The sequence below is a fragment of the Bicyclus anynana genome, chromosome 11 (assembly GCF_947172395.1).
Source record: "Bicyclus anynana chromosome 11, ilBicAnyn1.1, whole genome shotgun sequence".
Classification (NCBI taxonomy): domain Eukaryota; kingdom Metazoa; phylum Arthropoda; class Insecta; order Lepidoptera; family Nymphalidae; genus Bicyclus; species Bicyclus anynana.
This window is the reverse complement of record NC_069093.1, coordinates 11194669-11221283: the sequence shown is the minus strand read 5'-3', so window position 1 is coordinate 11221283 and position 26615 is coordinate 11194669. Positions and strand designations below refer to the sequence as shown.

Genomic DNA, 26615 nt, shown 5'->3' with positions numbered 1-26615 from the left:
ACATTATTTCTAACTATATTCATGACACAATGGGGGTATTTCAAAATATTAAATTATGTCTTGTTACGAGTACTACATGTCTACATTCGTGAACGAGAATATGTCAGACCTCGTAATTACCCATCATTTTCTTTACACGAGCGTCGTAAGATGCAGCGGTGTCCCACCCATATATCATTTTGTCATTATTTAAATTATTTTTATACTCAACAGTCCTTTTTAACACAAAACACACTCTGGTATGTGGAAAGTAGAATATCCAACCGTGACACAAGTGTTCTCGCATATGCTTTATGTCAATAGACTTGTTTTTGCCTCGCCTTGTTTTTGTACAAACAATCTTTGGCCGTGCAAAGGCTTCTTTTTTGTTTGTGCTGTAACTACCAAATTGGTTCACTGCGAGTTCTCGTTTCAGACATATTCCAAAGTAGTTGTAATTAATTGCTTTGCTCGGGAAGTTTTGCTTTGTTGGCGAAATCGTATCATATTTGGAATAATGTTACATAATGTATCAAGAGTCTGTGTTATCCAGACATACCTCATTTGAAGGCTGAACAATGTACAACTATAGTCAAGCATACTTTACAATTCAGGATCTGGACTCTTTGGGTGGTGGGAGGCTTCGGCCGTGGCTAGTTACCACCCTACCGGGAAAGACGTGCCAAGTGATTTAGCGATCCGGTACGATGTCGTGTAGAAACCGAAAGCGGTGTGGATTTTCATCCTCCTCCTAACAAGTTAACCTGCTTCTATCTTAGATTGCATCATCACTTACCATTGAATTACTATGTACATGTAATTCAATGTCACTTACCATCAGATGAGGTTGTAGTCAAGAACTAACTAGTTATGTCTGGACAACAGGCAGGTCTGGCGCCTGCCCATGCAGTAGGTCTGGCACCCGTGAGCTTCACTCACGGATGCAGAATCGCTGAGTCTGCGTAGAGTTCCCAGAACAGGCCACCTGCACATACCGTGCGTGGGAACGCAAGCCGAGCGGCCAGTCCACACATCGACTCGCTAGTAATAAGTCTAGTACTAAGTTAATATTAAGCTTCAATTGTGGAAGCACTATTTTTTATTAAAGCCTCTATAGAAGAAAGCTCTTTAATTAACATCACGCTCCTCCAAATTTGACTGGCGCAGCCGGTGCAGATTTTCGTAAACGCCGTGCAGTGTCCCAAAATCGACGCTTGCGCGAGGCCGGCGAAAGTCTGACGAACCAAAAAAAATACGTCAAAGAAGAGAGAAGACTAGAAACCTGCTTAACGGGGAGGATGACGGCGTATAAGGGGTGAGTAGAACTTTTCACTTCCTGTGTGTGTCCCATCCCTTACCTGTGTAGAGTTTTTAGGATTTTAGTAAGTTAGAGATTAAGATAAAGATTTTTTTATGATTAAATTGAAAGATTAAATATAAACTGTAATGATTAATGAATGATCAATTAATGAAATCAAGTTAAATAAAATCAAGTTAAAAAATTAACTAATTAATTATTAATTTTATTAATTAAAGTTTAATTATTGTAATAATTAAAAATTACTTATTATATCAAGTTAAATCGATTAACTGATAAATAAGATAAATATTTTAAAATTAAATAAAAAAAAATAAGAGATTCTTTATTAAGTTAGTTTAGTAACGTTAAGTTAAAGTTAAGGCTAAGTGTTACTGCTACTACTAAACGAGTGTTACTGCTTAAATCGGTTTGTGTTATTTTATTTTATTTTTCTCTATCTCAAAAAAAAAAAAAAAAATGGAAAAAGTTGAAATCGTGCCCCGAGAATTAGTTGAATTAATACCGAAATTTGACGGAGAGTCAAGTCTTCTGAACCTGTTCCTCCGGAAATGTGAATACATCATTTTAAATTATAGGAAAAGTGACACTATCTCTCAGGATTTATACCTTTTTCACGTGATAACGAGTAGGCTCGTTGGTAGGGCTGCTTCTCTTATCAGTGAAAGGGAAGACATTGTAACTTGGCAGGATTTGAGAACAGCATTTATCCAACATTTCGGTGACGCTAGATCGGAAGAATGCGTAGCTATAGAGTTAGAGTCGCTAAAAATCAAGATGGGTGAATCATATTCCGACTTTTGTAAAAGAATTCAGAATGTCCGTAACATTTTATTATCAAAAATAAATAGGCAGGATGCGCCCCTTAAAAGCTCCAAAATTATTATATACAATAATTTATCACTTAACGTCTTTTTATATAATTTACCCGAGGATTTAATTCGTATAGTACGATTAAAAGACCCCAAGACTTTAGAGACCGCTTTAGAAATTGTCACGGAAGAAGTAAACTTTCAATTCCAGTATAAAGCAAAAAATAAGAATCAACAAAAGTTTCATCAGAATCCATTTATTCCTATGCCTCACAAAAATAATTCGCAAACAGCAAGTCCGATATATGGCGTAACGCAACCGCAGCGAAATCAGTTCATTCCAAACCAGTTTAATCGAGGTTTTTACCCTCAAAATAATTTCCAACAGCAATGGAGACCCAATAATAATAATTTTAAATTTGGGATTCCTTCACAAAATAGTAATTTAAAATTTGGGATTCCTTCACAAAATAATAATTTTAGATACGGAATCCCGACTCAACAACATAATTTTAAATTTGGTATACCGAACCAACAACAAAATTTTAAATTCGGTATTCCCCAGTCAGGTCGAATTCCACAGTCCAATAATAATAATAATCGTAATTTCAGTGGTAACTTTGGAAATCAAAATAACTTTAAATTTGGTATCCCAAGGCAAACCAATAATTATAATATGCCAACTGATGTATCCATGCGTACCGCCCCTCAGATAAGGCAAAATATGGCAGAGGTTCAAGAAAATGTATTTTATAACAACGATCTTGAAATAGGCGAAAATAATGATTGCGGTGACTTTTATGAAACGTATCCAGAAAATAACTACGACGAAAATAACCAAATCCCACAGGAGTCTTACCCTGTACAAAATTCTGGCTACGAATCTGAAACCTTGTGTGATCCCCAACAAATAGATGCCGATGTAAATTTTCACATGATAGCCTCGGAAAACAGACCAGAGATAATACACCTCAACTGTGATAGTATACTTAAACTACCACACATAGAACTCCCTGAAATTCAGGCCAAGTTCATGATTGATACTGGTAGCACGCGCTCTTTCATAAGTCCTGAAAAGGCAAACCAATACTTTTCCATGTACAAATATACGGAACCATTCGAAGTTATAAGTACGCATGCTAGCAGCAAGCATGGGGAGGTGATACACATACCTTTAGTTAAAACCTTTAAAAGCATGACAAGTCATAAATTTTACATCTATGACGTGGATAAACGTTATGACGGATTAATAGGTTCGGATCTATTAAAACAGCTGGATGCTACCGTTGATATGAAAAAACTAATTTTACGTACTTGCGATACAGATATACCAATAGTATATAACCCCCCAGTTGAATTAACTCTACAGCCGCGAACTGAAACTCGAGTAAAAATACCTACTAGCTTAGATAACGGTGAAGCTATACTAGATTTTGTAGACTTTGGTCAAGGTGTGCGTATGCCTAGTGCTTTAGTCAATTGTGTAAATTCATTCGCGACAACTGTTATTCAGAACGTTTCAGATAAAATAATGACTTTAATTTTTAGTCGGCCATTCCGTGTGACGAAATATGAAAATAATGCATGTGTAGTTAACACTATTCGTGAAAATTGCGAGGCACTTTCGCGAATAAAATTAAACGCTTTAGAAGACGATAGTTCTCTTCAAGTAAATGTCGACACAATATCCTCAAGCAGTACCGAAGATAGAAATGACAACGATGATAAAAAGCGTACTCCTGGATCTAACGGTTCTAACATGGCATACCCGATTCGTTCTCCGTCTGAAAGTACGATAACCTGTAGCTCACGAACTGACACTGCACTTTCTGCATTAGACATGGACGGTGAAGTTATTCCCATACTTGACGAAGCTATCGATACAAAACCATACCAATTTCTTATATTTGTATGGAATAGGGACCATACAATAGTTCAAGATTATAGTCGCGATAAGCAAAAGGTTTTCGAAGCACACATGCCTGAAGGAAATATAGAATTAATCAAAGATTTCCTGAAACAGTATATAAACCCTAAAATTAGGCACTTTATCTATTTTGAAACCGAAACTCTCCGTAAAGATTTCATAAAATGTGTAACAGAATTGTTTAGAAAGGATTCTGTCAAAATTTACGAATGTACTAAAAGAGTATCTTACGTTTTAGACGAAAATGAGCAAAGATATATTGTGATAAAATACCATCAAGGTCCTTCTTGCCATAGGGGAATTAAAGAAACCCTTATGAAAATAAAACGCACCTATTACTGGAACAATATGGACCAAACGGTTTCATCCGTAATTAATGCCTGCGAAACTTGTAAAAAAATGAAGTACGATCGTAATCCCATAAAGCCTAAGCTTCAGCTCACTCAAACACAAACCAAACCATTCGAAGAAATTTTCATGGATTTATTCTCTATAGAAGGAAAATACTTCTTGACTCTGATTGATGCGTTCAGCAAAATAGGACAAGCTTTTGAACTTAGTAACAGATCCACTCCTGAAGTCGTTAGAGCTCTTATAAAGTATTTCTCGTTTTATGGTATTCCACAAAAAATAAATTGCGATCCCGGAACAGAATTTAACAATGCACTACTCAAGGAAACGTTAAGCTTTTATAAAATCGAACTGCACATAGGTACCCCGCACAACCCTAATTCCATGGGTTTGATAGAGCGATTTCACTCTACTATTTTAGAAATATATCGTTTGGCTAAGTACGAGCACAAACTAACTGACGCATCCTCTGTTATGACTTATGCGGTAATGTCATACAATCAAACAATACATTCAACTACTGGTCTTACACCCTTTGAAATAGTTTTTGGACATACAGATTCGTCCAGCCCTTTCAACGTAGAGTTTAACCAACGATATATGCAAAAATTAGTTAGAGACCATGTTAAGCGAACAGCTTTCCTTTACGAGCACCTTACGGATAGAATGATAAAAAAGAAAGCTGAGATTAGGGAAAAACGCGGTGGCGAGTCATCATTTGATGTGAATGAGGGCGAGGAAATATTCATAAAAGGTGTCAATGTCCGACGTAGTAAGGATAAACCCCGGTATCAGAAAGCAAAAGTAACCGGAGATATTTTTAGGAACACTGTACCCGTTAGAATTAAAAATCGTGACTCTAAAGTACCAATTAAAGACATAAAACGTCCTCCACAGGTTCGCCCTTCTGCTCATTCAAGCCATCACGATCCAGGGCCTAATCCAGAGGATCGAGCATAACCCCGGTATTCTACCTGTAAAAGAAGGTCAAGCGTATATTACATATGACAATTGGACATATATTAAGATTTTAGATTTAGGTTTACTGAAGGAAGATTTAGATTATAATGTTAGGATGTATGAGCACTTGAATATAAATTTATTAAAATACTTTGGTAATGAAACACACTTTAGTGATATAAGTAATGTTAAAACGCAAACTGATCATTTTTTGAATATTACTGTAGAAAAATGTAGACAGCTAATTCCAATAAGTAGAACTAAACGCGGCATTCTAAATCCATTAGGTTCACTAATCAAAATTATTACTGGGAATTTAGATAATAGCGATGCTATGAGGTATGATGAGTTAATAACTACTTTTAAAACGCGACAGGAAAGGTTATCAAGAAAAATGACTATAGTTTCTGAGATGGTAGAGTCCTTCGTAAATATGACGGGAATTTCAAAGAATAATTTAATTCAGCTAGATAAAGAAATTTCTGACATTAAACTATGGATTGATAATACAAAACGAGTTTTAAGCAGTACTAGATTAATTCATACTTTTCACTTATTCTTGCATAACTTTCAAACGATCTATATTAAAATAGACGAAATTGAAACGGCTATAGCATTTAGTAAGTTGAAAACCTTACACCAGTCAGTAATCAATACAGACGAATTATATAATTTGTTATCTGATATTGCAAAAACTGACCAGCTTGTATATCCTGTAAATTTAGAGAACCTCTTAAAAATTGAGCAATCTATTGAACTAAAAGCATATTCAAAGAACAATCAGGTAACGTTTATTTTAGATATTCCTCTTGTAAAAAAATACTTATTTAACTATTTTCGAATGATACCTCTACCTGTCACCAATCCATTTAACCAAACCTCTCTTATAATACCCAAAGCTCCTTACCTATTAGTGAAAGGTTCGAAAACCGTACCGCTCAGCAAACCCTGCAAAGAAATTGAGAAATTCGCATTCTTATGCCACGATATAGACACGGAATCTGTAATAAAAGATACCTGCCTAGAAGAGCTGATGTTACTTTCACAAAATACCAGCTCGTGTGATCCAGTCCTGGTGGAGACATCTGGAGTAAAAGTAGAATCAATTCAATATAACCAATGGATTATATATAGCAAATTCGAAACACTTCTCCTGAAAATCTGTAGTACGGAAGAAACCCGTGAACGCATAAAAGGGACCTACATACTTACCATAGATGAAAACTGCAGTTTTAAAATAAATGGATTGACACTGAAAAGACATGAAACAGTAGGCAGACCGGTGAACTATTCAAGAATCCCAACTATGCACTTTCCTACAATACTTAAAGCAGATGAACTACCCAAAAGGAAACTTATGAATCTGGATGGCGTTAATCTTCAACATCTCCAGCAATTAGCTTACCGTCTAGAACAAAGTGACAGTGAAGTGTTTGCCCAAAGTGAAACGTCATATAGCGGTATAAACGTAAAAAGTATTAGTGTCGGAACACTCCTTTTGTATGTTATTTTAGCAATATGCTTATGTATCATGTTACTTTATAAGTTCCCCCCTTTACGTCTTTTTCGTCAAATTCCGCATTCCGCTGAATTTGAACTAAAGGAGGGAGGAGTTATGTCTGGACAACAGGCAGGTCTGGCGCCTGCCCATGCAGTAGGTCTGGCACCCGTGAGCTTCACTCACGGATGCAGAATCGCTGAGTCTGCGTAGAGTTCCCAGAACAGGCCACCTGCACATACCGTGCGTGGGAACGCAAGCCGAGCGGCCAGTCCACACATCGACTCGCTAGTAATAAGTCTAGTACTAAGTTAATATTAAGCTTCAATTGTGGAAGCACTATTTTTTATTAAAGCCTCTATAGAAGAAAGCTCTTTAATTAACATCACGCTCCTCCAAATTTGACTAACTCGTAAAGAAAAACAAAAGAGTTTCCATCCGAGAGAGTTTTGGCCACTACAACATAGTTTATAACTTTCGTGGGATCATCATTTTCATTCATTCTCATCATTTTGTTTACCTATCCAGTATTTAAATTGCTCTAAATATTTTTTTTTTAAATATTGAACTTTTTTAGTTAAATTTTCATTCTGAAATGAGGTTTATCTAGTTATCGCAAGGCTTATGTTCCACAAACATTGTATAGATCACTCAAAACATCCTACCAGCTATCATCTTGATAAAAGATAGGTATTCATTGTGGTTTAATCCCTTGATCATCACAGCGCTTTGTTGCAAACTCTTTGTTATTTCTAGTGAAAGAGACGCAGATTTTTGTATTGTTTTGTTAAGAATATTAGGTTATCTTTTGTTTTCGCGGACATTCATGAAGATAAGCATTGTTGGTACATCTAATGCACGCACAAGGATAGGGTTACTTTGAGTGCTTAAGTGTTTTCTTTACATTATACCTATAAGTCACGAGTTACTTCAGGCAATTGAATCGTGACTTCTGAAGATTTCAATAATTATAAACGCTCATATAAAGCCAATGCCAATGACGTAAATGTAAGAATCAGTAAGATTAAGTGTAACGGTAGTATTTATTCTGTCAAATTATTTAGTGTAATAATCAGGCTATGTTCAGATGGCCAAAAACTATTTATTTATTTATTTATATGAAATATACCCAGAGACACATTACAGTTTCCCAATTCGTTTACGGAGCAAATAAATAATTAATTACAACAATAAATTTTAAATTACAAAACGAATATTAAACAAGCAAATTAAATTAAAAATAGCCAATTCAAATTCAAACAAATTAAAATTAAATAATTTAAATGAATCAAAATTTAACAATTCTAATAAATTAAAATTTGAATATATCGAATCGAACATACCCGACTCACTTCTCGTGTTGTTATCGCTTGGTAATGCTAATAATTTTAATCAGTTAAATTGTTTGCAATGGGAAATTATATTAAGATAATATTGTATAGGACAGAGAAATCTTAAACTCAAATTAAATCTCCCACGCGGTATTTAAATGTTAAAAAGTTTCTTCATATCCAGATCCACTCATCTAGTGACTTATTTTGACCTTTACAGGCATCTCTTCTCACGAAAAAGTTCACTTCACAAAAAAGCTAACAATATGTATTTAATAACGTGAATAGCCGCTTCCGTCCGTCGCCATTGAACTTTGTTACCAAATAATTGAACGATATTAAGTCGTGAGAGTAAAACTGCCCTCGACAACGACAGCAATGAGCACACATGTCCGCCACAAATGGGTCATCGTCGCGACGTTTTATTATTTGTATTAATCAATAGGATCTCGGAAAACGAACCGACATTCCATTTAAATGACATCAAGTTCATCAAGACACCAGTTATTAATTTTTGACGGCATTTGCGTAATACATTAATTATTTCTAATTATCCTGATCATCACCATTATCAGTCTATTTTAATGGCCCACTGAGCCCTTCGCCCTTACTCCAACACAGATTGGCGTATGCTTGATTCTGTAGCGATCACTACCAGATTTTAATAATATCATCATCAATGACCGGGCCGACTGTAAAATACTCTTACACCGTACTGACACACCATCGACTTCCAAATCCGGGTTGAGATTTTAACTAATATCTTGGCAGAATAAATAGCTCAATATTTCTGCCCTGGCGATTTCGAAGGACTCGAAAACAGGTCCTCATTCAAAGCTACATAAGCTAACCACTAGACCAACTGGACAGTTACTTATAGTTTTGCTAATCAGTAGTCCATTCTTCAGATACATTCTGGGATAATTCAAGGTCACGGCCGTAAGTCAATGATAGCGGCACTTAAATCTGCCTTACCACATGGTCCACATGGCCTCTCTAGAGCCACTTGAAATTATACAAATATCACGATAAAATAAACGGGTTCTTGCTTCGTAAAGTTAAAACAGAATGTTAATTTAGTTTTATCATAGTTCCAACAGACACCGTCGACTATGTCTGCGTTTAAAATACTGAAATCTTTTATAATCTCTTTCTCTTTTGCTTAGTTTTCATTAATATTAACAATGTGATGTGCATAGTTTTACATAAAGGTCTCTGTATTATAAAACACAAAGACTAAGTTCATTAAGTTTATGTTTAACTCTTCATGGAGAACGAGTTTTTAATTGAAAACCTATTAATGATTCACAATTAATATACAAATTAATATCACCACTGAATGATTATGGTAATGGTTAGATTATGTATACTTGAAGCTTGTTTAATTTTCACCTGTCGTTTGGCATTCGGAACTGTGTCTACTTTTCTATGTTTCTCAGTATGTAGTTAATGACTAGATACACCTGCCACTAATGGTAGTCTATCTTTTAAATTAACTGGCTTGTAATTTTTATCAACATGGTCAGTCGCACCTTTATGATAATTTTGAATATAACCACAAAGAATATGACATTTTGATAAATAGAATAATACATACAATAATTTAGCAAAATGCCTACAGTAAGTAAGTGGATTGATGCTTAAAAATTTAATTCTACATACCTATCAAACGACATGAGGCATTTCCATATTGCGTTCCATTATGAACTTGAAATGGAATATGGAGTTGGTACTTATCGAAATACGTTCATATACATCGAAAGCACGTCGGTATACAATATTAGCAGCGGATTACATTACCGGCTGAAAGTCAATGGCGTTGTTTGAATTTGTGGGGGCGATGGCCGAGGCCTGTGCATGTGTACCACGCGCCACCGCTCCCATACCAACTGTCTCATTAGCTCCCTCCGCAAATATTTTTACTCTTGTTGCGTCTGCTTAGTGCTTAGCCCTCGTCGGGACTTTATGTACGGAACAATTGTGTTGTCCTTACTTTTTATTGACTGTAAACTTACCACTAGTATCATTGTAACATGACCATTTATCAGAAGATTGTCTACTAAGCAAATATTTGATTGCAATATTATCCATTTACATTATTGCATTATGCATTAATGAAGTTTGTAGTTGTATGAGTCATTAATTTAAATCATTATTATTCTATAGTCACATCTAATAATGAGCATTGTCAATATTATTTCCACGTTCTTTTTCTCCATTGTTGGAATACGGTATTTATTTTAGTTAATTGCCCGTTGTATGTTTAATACTCCACAAAGTCCATAAATAACTCTTAATGAGCTCTCCTATGACCCAATTCAAAGTACGACGCCGGTGCTCATTAAGATGTTTTTTGTGGGAGAAATTTTTAATTACTATCGATGTCAGTATGCACATTCGTGCTAACTTCGTATATCCTGGTCATGAACTTGAACTGGATTTATCAGGCTGAGTCGTAATAGTAATACCACAGTAAATTTGGGTTACCTCGATTTTAGATCAATGTAAATATAGGTTATTTTAGAATAACTTCGTTTGAGGTCATTGTATATTCCGATGTGTTGAAGATGTACGCAAAACATTAGCGCTGTCAGTCTATTTGCTTCATTATTATCAAACACTAAGTGCGGTCTGTTACGTTCTTCCTGTTGGCTGATAGCCAGTTCTACAATATGAACTTACTTACACTTAGCCGTTGTATGATGAGAAAATATCTCAGCCCTCGCTCATTGACCGCGGACCGGAAGTGTGCACCCATTGTTGGTTGTTGGTGTTTTTGTCGTTCAACGTGTTGCATTTGCTGTCATTTCATATGCACATATCTTTATTTTCCATGCACTAATTCTAAGAACGACTCGGCGCCCTCATTGTACTGCTCGAATGTATTTGCATAAGAATTTATTTTTAATCCTTTAAAGAGTGGCTTTTACCTTAACAAGTGGCCTGTACTTTGCAATAGTAAAAGAACAAATTAGAAATATTGTATGTATGCAACATGACAACAATAAGGTAGAGTTTATAAATGGGAACAGTGGTTTTTGCCTTTGAATTCCTATTCGATTCGCAGTATTGGATATATGACGCTGAGAAATAACGTTATGTTTAGCTTGCAATAACATGTGTGACAATATCGCGTGCCATGAGAATGCCGGGGGTCAAGAATGCGGTGATAGGAACCGATTGCCAGATTCAATCGTCTGTTTAATTAACACAATAGATGCAATATATGTCAGAACAGCACTTGTGTGAGTGTTTATAGTTTTATAAATGTATTTTTAAAAAATAATTATTTTATTTCATTTTAAGTGATGAACGCTTTTAGTAGAAATCTAACTTCAGAAATTGTAAACGAAACTTTTTTACGCCCAAAAATTATTATCCATTGTTTGTTTTGTAAGGAGTAAACTGTTCAACCATTTAAATTGAGGTTGGTTTAGTTTTAATGCCATATAATTATGGTGTCATATCGTTGTATCTTCGAGAGTGATAATGTACCTTCAGATCCCTAGATCTGCAATGCGGCATAAACTATAGCTAGTCGTCGTGTAGCAGTTCTAATCCATCGATCATAAGTTTTAATTGCTACAGGAAATGTACAGCGGAATATCTCTTCGGCATTTGATTTGATGGTACAATAATTCTCCACAATATTCTGAAAGCGTAAAATGCGGTGACGGAATACAGATATCGAAAGAATACAGTCTGCCAGACTTGCGTCATATTGCAAGAGAGAGCTTGGTACTAAATGTGATATAGAAGCGAGGATTTCTGACTACAATGACAAATAGGTTTCTTTTAAAAGCTTTCGGGGACAAAGTGGTTGGAGCGAGTAACAACTAAACGTGACTTTCACATGATGTTGGAAGGATTTCCATAGAACTATTAATATCCGAAAACTTTTATTATGAACTCTAAAATATAAATGGTTTGTTGAAACTAAGACAGCTGTGAAACTAAGTTTAATAGGATGTTTATCTTAAGAATATTTCTAAATAATATTAAATATATGTCAGTAATTTCAGGACAAGGAAGTGTTTAAATAGATTATTATTTATAATGCAAAGAATATACTGAGAATAGGAATGCTGTTAGCAAACAACTAGGCATCTCTGTGTCAATTTGTACAAGAGATTCATTTTATCTATATTTATAATTGTGTCCATAGACATTTTGTTTGTAGAGATATTAGTTTAAATGTAGTAGTTTTCATTTAAATATAATTGTAAACAAATCTTACATAATAAAACAATTATATTTTTCTTCCAAGAATACAATTATAATTTCGTATTTTATTAGTGTTTAAATTATGCTTATTTCTGCTTGTAAGCTTGGAAGCTTTTATGATTATACTAGAACATATAGTGCGTTGAGATAATAAAAGTGCAAATCTTTTATGATTTTATTATACAATTTACTATTTATTGTAGCAGTGTGATGCTTTCTACTTTTCTAGGTCACCTTATATTCTCTACATGATGTTTTAGAAAAAATAATATTCATTTTACAAACAACATCTGCAGATATAAGATAAACAATATTTTCTCAGATGCAATTAGTGGTTTATTTTTAACGGACCACCCCTGAAAATAGAAGTGCGCACGTTATAATTTTCCGTATCTACATATCTGATTGTTATATTTTATTTCATTTTGCACTTTGCGTTATCATTTTTAACAGAAATGGTTTTAAATGTGTGCATATTCATTAGCTAATGTAGTCTACAACTTGATAGGTGATGTGACTGTCTTATCTTTTTTGTTTATATTTGTAAAACAGCTAATGTAATTATGTTATATTCTTACCTAATCACTGTAAAAATTTCTGTCAGTTAGCTTTAAATTCTATAATTACTGTTAAAAAAACCTAATGTAGTACACAAGTTGATATGTGATGACTTTATTATCTCGTTTGTATATATTTGCAAAGCTAATGTACTTAATAATGTGATATTCTTACTTAAGCATTGTGAAATTATCTCCCAGTTAGCTTTGTAATCTTTGATTACTGTTTAATGTATATCTACATAGCTTATTTCTAGTCCCATCAACTTTTTTACCAAGACCCTATCACTCGTCAGTGAATCATCTTCTTATTTAGAACATGCAGGAAACGGCCTGGACAAAAACAACTAACGATACCTTAAGTTGCTGGACGTTTATCCCAACTACTGGTTCCGATGCTCTTATGTATGCCAGATTCAAGTATTCCTTTTATATTAAAAATAGATGTAGGCGTTCTTTAGGAGTTGTGTTTTTTGTATTGTTTTTATTTTTAACTATGAACATAATGTGCCTTTCAAATAATACATAAATAGTTTAATACGTTTTGCAATAACAGTGCAAAATGAAAATTAAGTCCTGACTACCTATTCCGGTCCAATTTTACTAGCACGTTCAAATAGGCTTTTGATTTATTTAAAATTGTATAAATTACTATAGATTCAAAAACATCAACCAAATTCATTCCGTTCTCGGTGTTGAAGAACTAATTTACTGCTGACGTTGTTATTATTGAATGAGTAGTTTTTCTCGGAATTACACGCGAAGGTCATATTATTGTTTGTCATAAGACGAGTTAATATGAATGAGCAAATTCTTGCTTCATTACTTCATCATATAGAATATCAATATCTGTTAACTATGCTGTTTAAGAATTGGCACGTATTTGTTTGGAAATATTTTTATTACTTCTTTAGATGTTAGTGATGCCTCGTGTTATAAACTTTAATAGTTTGCAACTCTTTATTATATTAGGAGAATATTATTGTTCGTCCGAAATGTGATCTTGAGAAAAGATTAAATTAGGCAGTAGTTAGCTAAGAGAGTTTAGAATAATTTAAGCTGATCGAATCAGAATTTCTTGGCGCCGGCGAATGTCCGATAAGACGTGAACTCGTTTCTGATTGTAATTTTTTTGGTCACATTGCTGACGTTCAAGTAAGGTCGAAAATTAATTGATTACTCACAGTAACTATCTGTGCCTTGCATCTTGCATTAGTTTTTAGATGAACTGGAAATTTCGACTTATATATAATTGAATTGCGAAGCTAAAATTGACATATCCACCGACTTTGAAACATCATGACACTCAATTGACGCTACCCAAAAAGTGCAGTATTGATAGGCCTAGTCTAGATTAAGTTAGCAGACTGTAATAGTCAAGTTGTGTATCTTGTTTTAGTACTAGAGAGTCAACTATACAAAAAAGTGACAGGAAACTGGACCTAGTTCAATGGTCGAGACATGACTGACTAGATGTTTATGATAATGATGATGACGACATTTAAATGTCACGGATTTACAGTCCAAATGGATTTTCATAACGGCAATTTTTTTCTTATATTATTTCTTTGATTATCTAAGAGCATCATTACCTAGAATATCCGGATGTGTCATTCTTGTTTGAGTAAAGTGTACTTGTTAGAGTAAGTTTGTATTAGTTATTACAGATGTACTTGTAATATTGAGAAACTTCTTGCGAAGTTCTTGATTAAGCTGATAAAATTGTCGTCCACTACTGGTAACAATGTCTCGGATTTTCATGTCGGTAGATACAATTGGATATTTATAATTAAAACATAATTACTTTCGGCGGTAAAAACGTAATAACTTTTGATAATCTTGAGTTTTCGTAATTTGTTTGATTGTTATCAAAAAAGTCTTCTCAGTAAGCGAAAGACGTTTCTGTTTTATTGTCAGGGTTATTTACGAATAAAAAAGTATTCTTCATTACAATATTGTATTATATTTTTAAATCTGCAAGTTGATTGTGTTGAAAGTATGTAGGTCCAAAATCTGACCCATGCTATACTTCTTATCAAAAAAAATAAAGATTAGACTTTACCTTAAATGATCAGTCGATAGGCTGAACATAGGCCTCTTGTATGAACCTCCAAGCACAACGGTCTCGAGCCGCCATTATTATTAGGTTAATAGAGTAAAGTTAGTAAACAGACGGGCTAGCAGTTCTGCGCTATTTGTTGATTTGTCTTCACGAGATAATGTCGTGGGTCTCATGTTAGGCATACTGGAGCTGTAATGACAGTAGTCTTTGTAAATACTTGAACCCGCTCTAATGTGGCTTGGAATAATAAACAGTTCTAGTGAAAAATATTTTTATCCATACCCTTGTCGGCAATGTTATTAGACAGGTTATACAGGTAGCAGGTACGGTAGTTAGGTGCTTGTAACGTGTCCGTCATTGTATTTTCACACGTAAGAAGGAGAAGGCTTTGAATATTTATCACTATTGTGTAATTATGCACTCAAAATACAATATTATTTCGTTTATTTTCTGTTATGCGCTAATGTTATGAAGTTACGAATCTGGATAGAGTTTATACCCTCTGTTATCGAACATTTAATGAATCTACACTAATATTATACAGCTGAAGAGTTTGTTTGTTTGGTTGAAAGCGCTAATCTCAGGAACTACTTTCTCTCAGTGTTAGATAGCCCATTTATCGAGGAAGGCTATATTTTATCCCCGTATTCCTGCGAGAATATTATTTTCTTCTTTTTTTATTTTACTTTAAAAGCTCTGTTACTTTAAAGTATCCAATTCTACATTGAATTATAATGACTTGAATGTAAATTGCCGAAATTATACGGTTTCGTATCGGATAAGGAACTCTTACAACTCGCATCATGTTTGAACATTGCTCCAGCTTAATTTTTTTTTAACGCGACATCTGTCTATTTATCAATTTATTTTATCTTAATGTTCATTAAATCTAAAGATTTTATGCCAATTGTTATTTGAATACTATGCAGAGTTTTATTGAATCACTTTTTTATCCTCCCACATTTACTATTTACATTTACTATAATGATATTAAAGATATTTTTTATAATGATATACTAATATTTGTGTATTGCATAATTTTAACAATCGCTTGATGTTAATTTCGCTGTTTTTGTTTCCAACTCCGTATTGTTGCCAAATTGATGCAATTTCCGTAGATTAGATTGCAACAGAAAGTTCATTATCGTATATTCAACTTGCTTCATTGTCTCGTATTTCAGATGCATTGTCCGTTATTTCAGAGGCTTGAGATTTTAAAACTTGAAATTTTTGCTTATCTCCTTTCACTGTGCAAACTTGCATAACGATTGTGCTTGTTCTTGGCCTCAATGTTAGACACTTTTAATACATTTGCATCAAAGAATATGAATGATCAACAAAGAATGGAAGATAATAATATGCTGTATTGATATCACTTTCGCCTAACTATTGAGTAATCCGTTCTGTTAAATATAAACTATTAAGGTATACTCTAATTTCTTAGCTATATTTCTTTTGATATGAAAAGTTTTATTTCTATTACTTTTGTTCTGGACCATGCATATCGATAAACATTTGGGAAGTCTTGAATTTGTTGGTAAATATCATAGTTCATCTAGAAATGGTCGGCCAAAATAAGATTTGGCAGTTGGGCAGAATACCGTTGGACCATTTGCAAATATCAGTAGGACAAACTAAAGACTGTAAGATCAGAATTAAAATTTTAGTTTCGAATCTAAGAAGAATTGCTGTATCGAATCCTGCACATGAAAGGAGGAACACGACCCTAATGATAATTTTGACGAGATTAATTATTATGATCCGCTTACAAATACCCGAAAACGGAGGCTTTAAACTAACACCACATCGACCACGTAATGTTTTTATATTTACAAATTTTATTTGAGAAGAAAGCAGCTTGTACTACTCGCTGTGTTTAGGTCGATCACTATATTTACTGATATTTGATACGTTCATAAATTGACACAGTTTTTGTAAACAATAATATCGATGAATCTAAGTTTGTATGTACTGTACTGACAATAACAGTGTGATTACGTAAACTATCTTTTTATCTTTGCAAGTAGTCAACGTTTGCATAGCTTATATTCTTATCAATAACAAGTGAACTACGCTCGTTTTTACTGTAAGACTAGCCTTTGTCAAGTTTTTGTTACATTTTTTGTCCGTCGAAGATGCAGACCACTTGTCGCAGGTAGACGATCACCGTAGAAAAAGTTTTGGGCGTGTTAAAAGTACACCAATTTAAATTGGTAATCTTCTTCAGTGTTTCGTTTTTACTTAACTGAGTACTTTAACTGAACTACTACAACTTCGTTTTACTTAAGAAAGTGTTAAGTATCTTGCGGCACGGCAGCCCTTTAAAATTTCGTCACGGCTAATTTAATGTCACCTAATATTAAGCCACGTGACACATGTTGAATCAACTGTTAAATCAAATCACCGACTGACTTGATTCGCACGCCACCAAATTTGTGATTGTTATTAGTGGAATTTATAGTTGCTAAAATTGAATAGGGAACAAGTTTCAGAATATTTAGAATAATTGTGATTGTCAACGATGCGTATTAATATTATTAATTTGTTACTCATAAAGTTCAATTATGTACCTGAGTTTAAATGAAGGGCTATACGGAACGTATGTGATGACAAAACGTCTACGTCACTCAGTGACAGCTAATTTGAAATACAACGACTTTCTCCAACCGAAAAACCGTCACCAAGAAATAATCCGTTTTTACGAAAACCTACAGTAATTATTATCACATTGACTGTTTTTAATTTAGCTCAATATGCATTTGGAGCTGTTTGAACTACGTCTTCTACCACTTTGTTTGGTTTAGTCGTTTTAGCATAGGATGAAGATAATGATATAACGCAACACGTTCGTCCGTAATTGATACGTGAAAATAATAATGAGATTTTTATTACGATCGTAAAGGAAAAAGTGGCATTATTTCCAGGACGCCGTATTAATGTTATGCAGACGTATACATCCGTCTTGGTGCTCACAGACCGCGTTATGTTTGTACACGTGAATACCGCTTGTTATAATATCGAATAGAGGCGGTGCATCAATTAACGACTTAATATCTTCTAGTCAGGAGTTTCGTCTGTTTTCCAAATTGATACAAATATTACCGTAGAGATCTTGGTATAAATATTACCATTGAGATCTTAGTATAAATATTACCATTGAGATCTTGGTATAAATATTACCATTGAGAATATTAAGCTTACATTCAAATGACCCAGGTATTGAAAAAAGTGGTGAACTTTATATTAGATTTGCCAAGTAAATCTGTTTCTTTCAACCACGATGTATGTAAGAATAGATCGTTATCTTTACATCAAAACACCTTCATATTATAAACACGAGTCTCTGTAATTCGACCTAAGAAAATAACTAAAAATAGTTAGTTTAGTTGGGTTAAATATAGTTTTTTTTTCGTGTTTAGATCTACATGATTAATGTACAGCAAGCCCCGGGTATTACACGGGAAAGGTTAATAAAATATCTTACATGAAGTTATTTTGTGTAGAGGGTCGATATCATTAACCTTATTAATGTTTCTGAAATTACTTTAGATAAAGAATATTGGAAACCTGAATGAACGAATGAAAAACAGATTTTATAAAATTTTGGACCATAATTAAATTTCATGTTGCATGAAACACTTACAGGCTTTAGACAAAATAATAAAGCTATACTAGAAGTAAAAAGAGAAGTTCAGTTCAGTTGCAAATTATGGTTTCCAGTCAGCTATTATCGATTTTGAAATCACAAGACAACCCCACACACATCCGGCGTTATACTATTACAAAAGTAGGGAAAGTGAATTAATAGGGGAAAGTCTTGAAGGATTCGCAAACTTGACCACTTTAGGCTGTGATTTGGTTTTAAATCAGTTGGTCATCGCCATCGTCATTAAGAGTTGATAAAAACTGTTATTTGGTATCAATTTTAGATTTTCTCATTCCATCTCAACTTCCAGGTTCCAGGAGAAGTAGTTATAGAAAGTATAAGTGATGGTGATGCTATTTTTATTGTACTAAAACATGACCTGAATTAAATAACAACCTCTAATGCTGTTAACCAATAAATGCACAAACGATCCAATTCGAAGATCAATTCGCAAATAGTCCTATGCTTGGACGTTGTCATTGCATGATTGCTCTTAATATAGATTTATGATCCGTTACGTCGAAACGGAGGGTTTGTATATTTATACAAGTTTGTTGCTGGGATGTGTTTAGTGTACCGTAGAGGATTTCCCGAGAATTCACCTTTTATACCCGGTGAATGATCATCATTTACTGGGTGTGTATGTACGGTTAAAAAAATTTTAATGATAATCTCTAATGTCGACAAAGAGAAAATAACTTCAAATTTGAAAATGGCGATGGAAGTCTTAATACTTTCTTTTACATTTAGACATTTACTTTCTAAATGTTTTACGTATAGGGCCAATATACACAAACTCATTGTAAATAATATTTTCTACGTGCTTAAAATCATCGAATGAGGTAAAACAGAACTATCATCATTTTCTTTAAATAAGTCTAATATAATAAGTTTGGTAAGATGCGCAAAAATGCGACATCATTTTACTTCATAGTGAATTAAAATGATGTCGTATTTTTACGTTCTGTAGTCTGACAGTGCATTTTCAATGATCTGATAATGCTTATGTTTAATGTTAAGTGCACTAATGGAAGTGGTTGGCAATTATTGCTTTCACACTAGGAGAATGTAGAAACGTTTTATTACATTAGAGAAATTCAATTGTCTTGTAGACAATAATTATACTAATTTTGTTATATGCGTGTGTTACGAGTATTTCATCATAAGCAACGTTTACGCAATAATCTCGTGTTAATGATATGGTTCATCAGATAACGGCTTTGAAACTGATGAAAGTGTGACTGTGAAAGACTGTGATGTAATTTTCACGGGTTAATGCTGTATGAGGCAGTAAAAATATACGATTATGGCTTCAATGTCTAAGGTGAAATCTAAAGTTGCTAGATTGAATTTTATACGGCGATTTTTAGGAATTATGTAGAATGTTAGTGGTTAAATTCTTTTGTATTATTCATCAATATTCTTAGGTACTTGTTTTTGTATGTTTGTTTATTATTTTAGTGCTAAACTTTTGGCTTTTGTTATAACTATGCTCTTCGTTAGATTTGAGTATACAATATACATATTGCCTTCATAGCTCTACGGTTAATGGTCGGACTCAACACCGAGATCATGGGTTTGATCCCCGCCCGTTCAGCGATTAATAAAAATATGGATTAAATTGTTTTAAAAGAAAAACCTCCGATATTTTTTCCGAATTGTTGTATGTATATTGTATTTTTCAGTATCATTGGACATGGGTTTGTTGACCGATAGGTATTATATGACTTTGGGTCTTTAGGCAATGTAGATAATATTTTATTAAAGATAGAAGTTTACGATCCTCTAGAGTAAAAAAATCGTTTTCAATGTTACGCTTCGGGGTTTATCCTTTACGAGTATTACTTTTTTAGGCACAATTTATTATACACGTTGATACTTTATTTCAGAGACTACAAATTTATCAAAAGCGTAGTATTAATTTTTATCCATACTTTGGTATACATCGACATTTTTTCGTTCGTTAATAACCAAGTATGAATCCGCTGAAATGCTCAAATCTATTTAAACACTTTTTTTAAGGCGTATGTCATTACTGAGTGATAAGTTATTATTATCAACGATTTCTTTGAGGACGAGACATTTTTAAATAACATTGTAAAATAATAATCTGTCACATCGTTCTGGACTATTTATAGTGCAAGCAATAGTCACAGATTCGAGCTCACGTCTCCTAAACGTCTGCGGTAACAAACGTTAACGGTTGTGTGGTCTACTATACAAAAATAAAAAGTTTTAACGACGTTGACTTTAACTCCTATGACATACTAGCAGACTCCCGTGACTTCGTCCGCTTTTACACCCTTAATTCGGCCCTTAAGCAATATCTATTCTTAGCGGACGTCTTCTAACTATAAACTACCTTCCTGCCAAATTTCATATTTGTACGTCAAGCTATCAATTAAAAGTAGCAAGTAGTATGTTAGATGCAATAAAGAAAAAAATAACAATCACAAAAAAAAACTCTGCTAATAATGATGCCGGAAAATCCGCTACACTCAATACGTCTAGGTCTTCTGATTGCACGACTGTCTGTAAATTAATATCCGCGACGGTATCGATGTACGAAGCGCTATCCCATTTCTACACTTGTCAATAAGTTTATAACTAGAATTTCTCCACATCGCTTCGCAATGTGCGTAACAGATATGAGATTGAATAATAAGTCCGTCCCAAGTCGTGGCACGTAGTTTATCCACGTAGAGCTTTTGATTATGGAACGCATTTTACTAAACAGGATCGAGATACGCGACAGCGTATCTACCAAATTAGACCGAACGCCAGTCAGTATATCTATATATATAAAAATGAATTGCTGTTCGTTAGTCTCGCTAAACCTCGAGAACGGCTGAACGGATTTATCTCATCTTGGTCTTGAAATGTTCGTGGAGGTATAGGGAAGGTTTAAAAGGTGAGAAAAATTAGAATAATAGCTGGGAAAACCATAAAATCAACCCTTTTCTATTTCCCATATAAACGTTTGAGTTTTAAGTAGGGGTAGGAGTAGGGTAGGGGTAAGGGTAGGGTAATATAGAGTAGGGATAGGGAAGAAGTGCACGTAAGTCAAAGCGAAGCTTGACTGGGTCCGTAGTAGTATTTTATATTTAAGATGTCCCGAGTATATCTGATAGTAACCAACATTTAAAAAAGAATTATGTTATGGCTCAATTGTGTACAATATTTATTGATAAGACGTATTGAACATTGGATGGAAATAAAATATTTTTTTAGAAGGTATGATTCTTTACATCAACATATTCATATTAGTGAAAGGTTCACATTTCCGATTATGTCTTTTGACGGAACATGTAAGCGATTGTACTTTCAAAAGAGTTATGTGAAGTTATTAAACTTACTTAATACATTTATTACCTATTAAGAGTCTGATTTAACAATATTTTTCTTGTTATTTAAATGTTGAACTAGTTCATGTATGCTGTGATATACATAACCAAATTAAGTAGTTACTCGTTTCTAAAATTAACATCGTACAGTTTACCAACATTGATTTTATAAACCTACATTGTGATTAATCATTCTAAAACATCTGTACAATTATAAAAATTTTCTCCTCAATAGGTTAAAATTATGTATCTAGTTATGTTGTGTTGTGACTTCCATTTCAAGTATTGAGATTTCTAAGCGACATATTTTCAAGTTCGTATAGGAATCCATTTATACAGGCACCTGCTCGCAGCAAAAACTCGTCTAGACTGGCATAATAAACATATAACACTCCGTAGGCACAGTACTGTACCGCACCTGACGCACAGCATCTGGTAATTGTTGGCAACCCCCACCTACTTCGTATTGTACAATGGCATCAATTATATTTAATAATTGCTTACAATTTCGTCTATAGAAACGGTTTACCATTATGAAGCTGTTATAATTCATTTGTAGGCTTGTAGCTGTTATAAGTCGGGCTCCTTGGACCATATTCCGTAATCAAACTTTTTTAGATCTTTCAAATTTTGATGGCGGCATTCAATAGATTCTTAGAATATATCAAATGTTCTAAGCACAAACTATGGCTATTACTGGTGTTGTAAATTATAATTTAAATCACTTTCTGAATCTATAGACCTAAACATAAAATTTTCTTCTTCATCTTGTTCATCAAAGATTTTATTCATTTTGTCAATTGTTTGATATTCCGCAAAAATAATTAATGTTTATAAAATAAGACACTGAAAGTCAAGGTGAAACGACCTTTATGTCATTGAGAACTAGAAACTAATGAAAGACTTTCATTTGAGGTATTCAATGTTTCTCATCGTTTACCTTTACAAGTAGACATACAAGTATTTAACACAGTCGAGTTTTTGCTGTTGAAGAAACTGAGTCATGAGTAACAGTTGTATCAAGTAAACAGAAAATGGATCCTAAAGATTTTAAAATCATTTAATAATGATAAACATTATGTATTTCTTGGTCGTTTAATACTTGTATAATCATAATGGGGTTCATACCCTCAAATTGTTGTCATAATTCTACGAAATTCTACACCCTGCTCTATTAATACATTATACATTTGTCATAAATATCTACATAGTCTAGACGAGGAAGACCGGTATCGTGTCCCTTGGGGGAATGGGTTGCCGACCGCAAATTATGTTAGACGTCGCTAGACCGTAACGTACGGTGCATTGTGTGTTACATTCTTCTATCTCGTCATCGTACTAATTGTTTACTTTGTCATACCTATATTATATTGGTAGGTACTATATCTTTTACCTAGTTACTCTATTTATTTTATTGATACAAATGCTACTATTGCTAGGTCGATGAAGTTATTTGGAGTAATGACCATTCCACTTTTAGTTATTAGACCGTAGAGGTCAAAAGTTAACTTCTAACATTGGGGTCGGAGTTGTTAGATGTTATTTCAATCTAATGTAGAGTAGGGTCTTCTTATAAATAGCTTTGATTTGTATCAGTAGATAAAGGGATAATTATTTAAATACATTCAGGGTCGATTTCACCACCTTCTAATAAGTGTCAGATAGTTTAAATGTGAGTTTTGTAACTTTTTTACTTGAATCGAATGTAATGACATCAACAAAACATGTGAATAAGCTATCGAACACTTATCAAAAGTTGGTAAAACCGGCCCTTAGCGCTAGTTTTGATTGACTAATATACTAGGAAGTTCTCGTTAGTAATATTATGCATAGTGGTGAGTGCCTTTTGATTTAGTTCGTCTCTATCGTTATTATTTGCCTGTGCTCCACTTTCAAATGCGCTACGAGACCAATACATATAATTGCCTTCGATTTATATCATTGGTTGTCATTTCTCATTGGAGTTCAGTAATTATAGACGGCGATAATTATATAAATATCTTCACTCTACCTCCCCCGCTCTCGCCTTAATCAAAGGAAATGTACAATTAAAATGCACGAAGTAATTTAAAAGCTCGCAGGGTGATGAAAAATGAGCATTAAAATGGGTGCGCACTTCACTTGGCTAAGTGAAATGCACGAGCGGATTCTTGGTACACGTATTGGAATTCTTGGCATAAATGTGTTGTGTAATTGAATTCGCCATCACCATTTCATAGGAAACCATAGGAGCTCCAGTTGTGTAGTATTCGTGTGTTCCGGGAGATTACCAGAGGATAATCCTATCGAGATTTTCAATTACTCAACTTACTTTCAAGGTTACTGAATGTCCATTGTGACCTTGATGACATAAATGTTGACTCAAGCAAGAGGTTATTTTAGGGAATCGGTGTAAACAATTGTTCCATTTATGAAGCGGAAGCTAGAATTGTATTAGTTGAATTGTATGCATCTGACATACCATGTTACTTTATAATACTCGTAACTACTAAAGAAAAATCAGGAATGGTGAATCTTGAAAATTTAAATCGTATCTATCCTCTTATGCTAGTACATGCAAAAAGGTTTTATCCTTTTGTGGTTTCTCATGAATGGGGTTTCGTAAGGCAGGAATTTCAAAGGATGAATTATTCGTTCACGCCGGTTCGCTTTTCTCGGGCAGTGCTCGCCATTATTTTCAGCAACTTACTTTTTGTAGTAGCTTTAGGTACTGAATGTAGATTTCCTTTGTATATTCCATTGTGGCTGACGTTCGAATGAAAAGCTGATTGTACGCTACCTATATACCTATGTTTTTATATGTAAAATGTAATTTTAAATCCATATCCATTATAGATCATTTATGTCATTTAAATTATTATTTTTTTCATTAATTGTTTGAACCTGAATTAATGATTGAATGCATTATAATAAACATAATTGATCGATTCTTTAACTGAAGTTAGTTTATCAGAATGAGATCAATATTCGTCAATTATACTTGAGTTTGTTATTTAAAAACACGCATAAAAATACGCTTATTATTTTTTTTAGACTTAATACCGGTTGAAAAAACTGTCTAGCCATTTGTAATGTTTGTATCCAAATTGATCCTTGATTAAAACGTACACAGGCCGTGTGAGAGAATAGAAAAGGAAATGAGAAAACAGCTATCATGGACAAAGTGGAAACGAGAAATGAGAAAAATACAATGCAAGAGGTTACGATGAACAAAAGAAAAAAATCATTAGAATGGATTGTTTAACATGACCCGTGTATCATATATCATTTCATCATAATAATTGTAGCAAACAGAGATGCAACGTTATTTACAAAACTTGACATGATAATACGTGTATCACCGGTCATTATTCCAGTACATTTCGCGTGTAATTTAATTTTGCCCAATCCTATTTCAAATCGAGGAGCTTGCGATAACAACGCTGTGTTGTTAATTATCCAGACAGTTAGACATTTTCAGTTACAATGTTATTACTGTACAATCACATTGATCTATCTGGGTTAATGTGATTCGATGTGTCTTTTGCGCATCTGATATATTCGCTGTTTTTATATAGGTAAAAAAAATATTGTTTTAAATCGGGATTACATTGGCAATATGCCACGACGCGACACCACACAGATTAAGCTATGTGAAAAACATTACCAATACGATATAATGACACTTACTAGCGTATATTGCCGGTATAGTTTTCAGAAATAAGCCATGAAAAGCTTTAATATAAGTTAAGTTATTCACTGTTGACAGTGATACAAACATTAGCGAAGTTAATGTTCTGTTTCTATTTGAGTTCAAGATATTGTAGTTTTTTGTTGTTATTGTTATTTTGAGTTATCGAAATCGGTTCAGTATATTCAGATATTACAAACAACTTCAAAAACTAGATGTAAATTTAAAAATAGTATTTTAAGTTAATTAATGCGTATGTAGTATGCACCGTTTCCCGGTTACTAAGCCTCGATTACGCTAATGCGATTCATCGATAGTTTTGTTGGCTATCCTTTTACGGCATTCGCAGTCAATTTGTGGTTTACCTTATTGCGATTTATGTATTGGTACGTCACTATTCATAAATTATTATTTACCTAATAATAACCTATTAACAAGAAAGGCAACATAGTATATTGAGCACATTGCATACAAATGATCAAACTGGCTACAATTCGACAGAATAGGTCGTTGATGCGCTGAACACAAAACAATTATACCTATTACGATGTTTATTTATTTAATTAAGTGAACTCATAATTCAACATTTGAATCTGCATGTCTGTGTCCAGTAAAACGCAATAACGATTCTCAAAGAGCCATTCACTAACATTTTATATTTATTAATTATGTTTATCCTATGACATTGTAAAGATTATTATTATATTATTAAATATTATTATTTGACATAAGTACTCGTACCTGCACAGATTGTAATTTTTAACTTTTTCTAATTTTATTTTTTGATTAATCATCTGCTATTGAATTAATTTTTTTATATTTTGTCAATAGTATTTGTAATATAAATTGTTGTATGCCAGAAATGGCTGAATACATTAGATTGTATGTGTTCTCAGCAAAATAAATGAATTGAATTGAATTTTATTGAACTCGATT

General features: G+C 33.6%; 2 protein-coding genes across 6 annotated transcripts in view; both read left to right on the top strand.

Moving 5' to 3' along the window:
• Positions 1-26615, top strand: part of LOC112049067 (cytohesin-1) — an 82516-nt gene that overhangs the window by 25615 nt on the left and 30286 nt on the right. The window lies entirely within an intron of this gene.
• On the top strand, positions 821-26615 carry LOC128198508 (uncharacterized). The gene is made up of 2 exons (XM_052884341.1): positions 821-1294; positions 5285-26615. Exons 1-2 carry the CDS (start codon positions 1278-1280, stop codon positions 7056-7058), a joined length of 1791 nt encoding a protein of 596 aa, XP_052740301.1. The 5' UTR covers positions 821-1277; the 3' UTR covers positions 7059-26615.